The sequence below is a fragment of the Rutidosis leptorrhynchoides genome, chromosome 10 (genome assembly GCF_046630445.1).
Source record: "Rutidosis leptorrhynchoides isolate AG116_Rl617_1_P2 chromosome 10, CSIRO_AGI_Rlap_v1, whole genome shotgun sequence".
Classification (NCBI taxonomy): domain Eukaryota; kingdom Viridiplantae; phylum Streptophyta; class Magnoliopsida; order Asterales; family Asteraceae; genus Rutidosis; species Rutidosis leptorrhynchoides.
The window spans coordinates 343,062,388-343,069,142 of record NC_092342.1 but is presented as its reverse complement, the minus strand read 5'-3'; the positions used below and the strand labels follow the sequence as shown (position 1 = coordinate 343,069,142).

Here is a 6,755-nt window from a genome sequence, read left to right as displayed (position 1 = left end):
TGCCACTCGTACTTCCTCTTGGTTGATCCTCCCACAATCCGTGTTGTTCTGGGATTGTTTAATATCGGGGTCTTGTGGGTCTTCGAGAGACCCGGGTCTTCCCTCAATGAACAGAGATGAGAAATACCCTTCCCATCTTTTCCTAATTTCGTCTTCCTTTACTGTTATCACTAAATTTTAATTACTATGTGACATTAGTGACCAAACAAATTGTTACTATAGTGACCAATTCAATATATTAATCTCAAAAAATATTTTGTGACGGATCTATATTGAAGAGAAGTGACCAACTATTTTGGTCACTAACACGATTTAGTGACCAATTTAGTGTTATAAGTGATTAATATGTTTCGTCACCAAAGCTCATTTTTCTTGTAGCAAAAATAATGTCATTTTAACAAAGTATATAAAAAAGTTGTAGATAGTTTTAAATGTACCTATATATTGTAGGGGTAAGATATATTAAAAAGTTATATAGGAAGGTTTATCTGAAGCAAGATAAAACATAGACAGGTCTATCTACATAAAAATGAACTTTTTCTACTTTTGGAATCTCATTCCAAGGAGACCATATGTAAACACTCTATAACTTAACTGTATGTATAAAAATCAGATTATTACTTCATTTTTTACATGGGTCCCCTGTTTTAGATTCTTTTGGCAAGTATATAAACCATTCAAGTTTCAATCAAAAAATCACCAACTCCAAATATCGTCATATCATCTCTTCTTTTGCCATTTAGCTTCATTCTTCATATTCTCAAGGTTTGTACTTTCTTAATTTGGACAATGAAACCGTTTAACAATGATGAAATGTAACACTTTGCTATAAATTTCAAAGGAGTTAATAAGTAATCATAATAATTGTTACTGGTATTTCAGGTTAATTTCATAACTTATAACAAGAGAAAATGAGCAGTGGGGACTGGATGTGTGCTGCATGCCAGCATATAAACTTCAAGAAACGTGACGCCTGCCAAAGATGTCACTGTCCCAAATTCGCGTCCCCTGATGAGGTATCAACTTACGGGGTGAACAAGACGGAAGTATTGGCTGGCGACTGGTATTGTGCCACATTCAACTGTGGGACACATAATTACGCTAGCAGGACCGCATGTTATAGATGTGGTGCGTTTAAAGATTATAGTGCTATGATGGCTGCATCCTCTGCAGCATGTTATGGCTACGATGCCAGCGCTGTTCCCGGATGGAAAGCAGGAGATTGGATTTGCAATAGGTAAAGAAGTTTAACAATTTAAGTTATTAATTTGTATAAAAAAATTAACGAAATTTATAAGAAAATTACTAATTAGTGTTTGGTCATTGTTTGATCATTAAAAAGATATGGTTGTGGGGTGCATAATTATGCAAGCAGGATGGAATGCTACAAATGCAAAACACCAAGGGAATAGATCAAGGTAGCTAGTTAAGCAGAGAGTCTATATTACTCCGTATATGATTTTTTTAGTTGTTTTATTTTCTGATCAATGTATAAAAAATTTATTCTTTTGTGTTTCAGGATGCAAATGAACCAAGGAAGAGAACCAAGTTCTTCATAGGACATCATTTTTCACTTTTTTTCTTTCTATTTACTATAATCTCAACATTAAGTAGTCTTCTTGTTTTTTGCTTTCAAGATTGATAGTTTGATGTAATCTCTTCTTCTATGAAGTTAATGGGTACACTCAAATCTTTTGTATATGTTCTTTCATCTCTCTTTGAACACACACACACACTCCAATATCAAGCATTTTTCTTGTTTTTGCCTTAATTTGATATATATGGTATTTTTAATTCTATGTATAGAGTAATTAATTAACTACATGAGCTTCATGAAATCCTAAATAAATAATATTTTTTATAATCAGCTACTAATGCACCAAGAACATATATATTATCTTTGGTATGGGGACATCAATAATGAAGTTATCTTTGGTCCATATTGGAATAAGAATGATAACTGTCAACAAAACTATCTGTTGATGCTGAAGATTAAATGGAACTTCAAAGGGACCAATTAAGGACCACCATTTAAGTATACTTTCCCGCCAAAATTTAACGGATCAAACACAGGCAGAACCAGGAAATATATTTTTTTCATTGGTGAGCTAGAAAATGTAACTTTTATAGAAAAAGGAACTTTGATTGAAAAGACTCAGGCAACAAACAAAAATATTAGCCGATATGATCATCACCATATCTCATCTATATTTATCTTGTATTACATATGGAATATACAGCAAAGTCAAAGTCAATCATTGTATATATAGAAAAGATATTATGTACTAATGTGTAGAGGATTTGGTTAGGATACCTCTTGTATATATTGAGTCGATTGTATGCAATGAAGATCGCAGAAAATCATTTATCAACATGGTATCAGGCCAATCCCTCCTCCTCTAAACCCTACAGGCCGATTCCTTCTTGCATCTACCTCTTCTTTATCCTTGCAATTATACATCACTATCATCATTGTCATCATGACAGAAAAATTTCATCCTGCACTCTCAATTTCTAATATCAAAAACCTGATCCCTATAACCCTATCAATCAATGATTCGCAATACAATTCTTGGTCTCACCTTTTCAAGTTGCACTGCAAGGCATATGATGTGATTGATCACATCATACCAACTGTCGATGACTCCTCTGCTTCATCAGTCACTTCTCCAGCTCCTACCACTCCCAGAGATGCTTTATGGGATCGTTTAGATGCATTGGTTCTTCAATGGATCTATGCCACGATCTCAAGTGATTTGATGAATCAAATCATTGAAGATGAATCCACTGCAGCACACGCCTGGACCCGGTTGCAAAATATTTTTCAAGATAATAAAAACTCTCGTGCACTCTATCTTCAAAGACAATTCAATACTATTCGTTTAGATGATTTCTCTGATTGTGCTGCGTATTGCCAGGAGATCAAAGTTTTGGCCGATCAACTTCGCAACGTTGGTGACAAGGTTTCAGATAATCGTATGGTGCTTCAATTAATTGCAGGTTTGAATGCTAACTTTGATATGGTCGGCACTTACTTTACTCAAATGGACAAACTCCCATCTTTTTACGATGCCTGATCGAAACTTATTTTGGAAGAAACTCGTAAGAAGAAGCAGGTTCTTAACAATTCGACCACGAATGATGTTGCTCTTCTGGCGACTTCTACACAGAAACAATCTCTGAATAGTGAACCCTCGTCTTCAATCGTTCGATCCAATTCGCCTGCTCCATCAACAAATCAACCATATCGATCTCAGAATTATCGTGGCCGTGGACGTGGTAATAACTATCGGGGAAGAAACAATCGGGGTCGGGGCAATTTTAATGGCGGCCGGAATCAATTATCTTCGACATCTGCTCAAAATTGGATGGGGTATCCCCCCTGGATGTATTCTGCTCTACCTTGGGCTTCTACTTGGGCCAATTCACCATGTCTTTACCCCACTACTTCTTGGGCCAGACCCACCACCAACACTAATAATAATCAGGCTGGAATTCTAGGCCCAAGACCTCCACAGGCCCAATACTCGAACGAGTCAGTTTCTTCAGGCTATTGTCCCACGGATATTGACAGCGTTATGCACACTATGACTCTAAATCCTCCCGATGATACATGGTACATGGATACTGGCGCTACCTCTCACATGTCCGCGAACTCAGGTAATTTCGAGTCTTATTATCCTTTAAGGCAACGTAAAAATATTATAGTTGGAAATGGCCATGGCATTCCCATTCACGGTTTTGGTAACTCTATTCTTTCAAACCCTTCTCGCCCTCTTTACTTACAAAACATTCTTCACTCACCGAATCTTATTAAAAACCTTATATCCGTTCGTCGTTTATCAACTGATAATAATATTTCTTTAGAATTTGATCCTTTTGGTTTTACTGTGAAGGATTTTCCGCAGGGCATACCAATTCTGAGATGTAACAGTACGGGCTATTTATATCCTATCACCAACTCGCTGCTGCAACATCTATCCAACCCTTCCACTTTTGCTGCTTTGTCTCCAAATTTATGGCACCACCATCTTGGACATCCAGGCGATGATGTTCTACGTTCTCTTAGTAATAAAAAGTTTATTTCGTGTAATAAACAATTGTTGAATTCAGTTTGTCAATCTTGTGTGTTTGGAAAACAAGTTAAATTACCTTTTGTTTCTTCTTCCTCTACTACTTTATCACCGTTTGATATAATACATAGCGATTTATGGACTTCTCCAGTTCCAAGTACCAATGGACACCGGTACTATATACTTTTTCTAGATAATCACACCAATTTCTTATGGACATATCCTCTTGTCAACAAATCCGACGTATACCCCACTTTTCTTAAGTTTAGCACGTATATTCAAACACAATTTGAGAAGTCTATCAAAAGTTTTCAATGTGATAACGGAACTGAATACAATAACAAAAACTTTCAACAGTTTTGTGACAAAAATGAATTTCGGTTTTCTTGTCCATATTCTTCACCACAAAACGGAAAATCCGAACACAAAATACGAGCTATAAACAATATTATGAGAACCATTCTATCTCATGCCTCTCTTCCTTTATCCTTTTGGCCTCATGCTTTACAAATGGCCACTTATCTTCTCAATATCTTACCTACTAAAACACTACAACTTCGATCTCCAACACAATGTCTCTACAATCGTATACCATCGTATTCTCACCTCCGTACTTTCGGGTGTTTATGTTATCCATTGCTTCCTTCACACACTCTCAATAAACTACAAGAACGATCTACCCCATGTGTTTTCCTAGGATACCCACCAAATCATCGTGGCTATAAATGTTATAATCCCTCTACTAAAAAGTTCATTATCTCTCGCCACGTTGTTTTCGATGAAACCAAGTTTCCCTTCTCTACGCTTCAAACTCTACTCCTAACAACTATCACTTACTCACTGATACAATTCATGCTACTTTCTATACACCTCGCCACTTTAATAATCAGCCTACTGCCACTCCTTTACCAAACCAATCGACTAGCCAACCTTCTGATACTCATAGCCCGCCTACGAACAAAAAACCACAACACAAAACCAACCTATTCAAACCGGCATGCCTCAAAGCTAGAAAGCAAGAACAAACATAAGTTAAATTATCTAAAATCGAGCTGCGCCATCAACACAACACCGAAATTAGGCTACCAAACCGACCCAACCTAGTCATAAAAAGTAGTCTATCTATCTAAACAACCAAACAAAGAGGGTTGAATCAAGTCTTATTTCAAAATTCAAGACTAGTTAAGAACTCAACCATGATGTTAAATACTCCGTAATTTCAATGGAACTTCATATAATCATATATAATAAAATTAAATTTATGTTTTCTGAAAATGTTCATATATATGAAAAAGAAAAAACAAATGATGAGAGATGGCATATTTGGCGTGGATAATCAAAGTTAATCTGAATTTCATGAATCTGTTAGTTCTTGTCCATAAAAGTATAAAACAAATACTTTTAAAAAAGCTTTCAACATTCTTCTACCAACATGCCAATATAATTCGCATGGATACAAGTCATGTGTTGTTTGAGTGTGTGATGGCACATGAGCTGTGGTCAAAGATTAAATTATGGGTGGATCTAAATCTACCATTGTTCACAACATGGAATGAGTGGTTCGGATGGTTCAAGGCATGGCATACGTCGTCTTCATCCAAGGATAAGCTATTCGTTATTGTGGCCGCTTATCGTTGGCACATTTGGAGATCGCACCAATTATATATTTGGTGATCGAGCGCTGAAGAAAGACTCGTTGTTCGATTCTATTCGTAATTTCTCTTTTAATTGGTTTTGTAATCGTAGTAGGCATAATGTTCGTTGGGACGATTGGCTCTTGAAGCCGTTGTAAAGTTGTTGTACTTGTTGTACTTCCCTAGTGCCTTACTAGGGGGTTGTTATAATAATTTTTCTTTTGCTCGCCAAAAAAAAAAAAAAATAATCGCATGGTTTTATATAAGTATTTGTATTTATTACGTAGTATGTGTATTACTCCATACTACCTCCGTTTTATTTCAAGTGTCGACATTTTTATTCAGATTTATCCTATTTCAGTGGCGACCATGTATTTTAACCGATTAAAAGAGGTTTTAATTTATATATATATATATATATATATATATATATATATATATATATATATATATATATATATATATATATATATATATATATATATATATATATATATATATATATATATATAATTAGTGAAGAAGAAAATTCGTAAGAATAATTATTAAAACTTTGTGCAATTTGAAAATAAAAACTTATAAAGACACGAGTAATAATAATAGTAATAATAATAATAATAATAATAATAATAATAATAATAATAATAATAATAATAATAATAATAATAATAATAATAATAATAATAATAATAATAATAATTGTTATTATTATTGTTATTATTAGGATTTTTATTTTTATAACAAAACATACATTACTTATAAGAGCACGAGATGTCCGTGTCCATTTCAGTGTTCATTTCTCAGTATCCATTTTTAGAAGCTGAAAATGACTGACTGTGCCATGGGTGGTGGTGTCCACAGTGTCCATTTCAGTGTCAATTTCAGTGTCCATTTTTATTTTTTATTTTTTTAATTGAGTTTTAATATTTTATTTAGTTATTTAAAATAATTAAATGAATAATATATATAACAAACAACTTCCATTAATTAAAAAAAATTGCATTCCCGAAAAAAAAAAAAGTATTTTCCATTATTTTTAATATCTTTT

The 6,755-nt window shown here is 34.1% G+C and overlaps 1 protein-coding gene across 1 annotated transcript; it reads left to right on the top strand.

Annotated features, from left to right (window-relative positions):
* The first annotated feature begins 706 nt into the window (after nucleotides 1-706).
* Nucleotides 707-1,699, top strand: LOC139869972 (RNA-binding protein involved in heterochromatin assembly dri1-like). The gene is made up of 4 exons (XM_071857827.1): nucleotides 707-765; nucleotides 883-1,237; nucleotides 1,343-1,418; nucleotides 1,520-1,699. The coding sequence occupies exons 2-3, from the start codon at nucleotides 912-914 to the stop codon at nucleotides 1,410-1,412; spliced, it is 396 nt and encodes a 131-aa protein (XP_071713928.1). The 5' UTR covers nucleotides 707-765; nucleotides 883-911; the 3' UTR covers nucleotides 1,413-1,418; nucleotides 1,520-1,699.
* The last annotated feature ends 5,056 nt before the right edge of the window (nucleotides 1,700-6,755 follow it).

Coding starts and splice junctions, on each gene's coding strand:
- LOC139869972 (XM_071857827.1), top strand. CDS start 912: ATGAGCAGTGGGGACTGGATGTGTGCTGCATGCCAGCATATAAACTTC. Junction 1,238..1,342: donor GGAGATTGGATTTGCAATAG/GTAAAGAAGTTT, acceptor ATCATTAAAAAG/ATATGGTTGTGGGGTGCATA.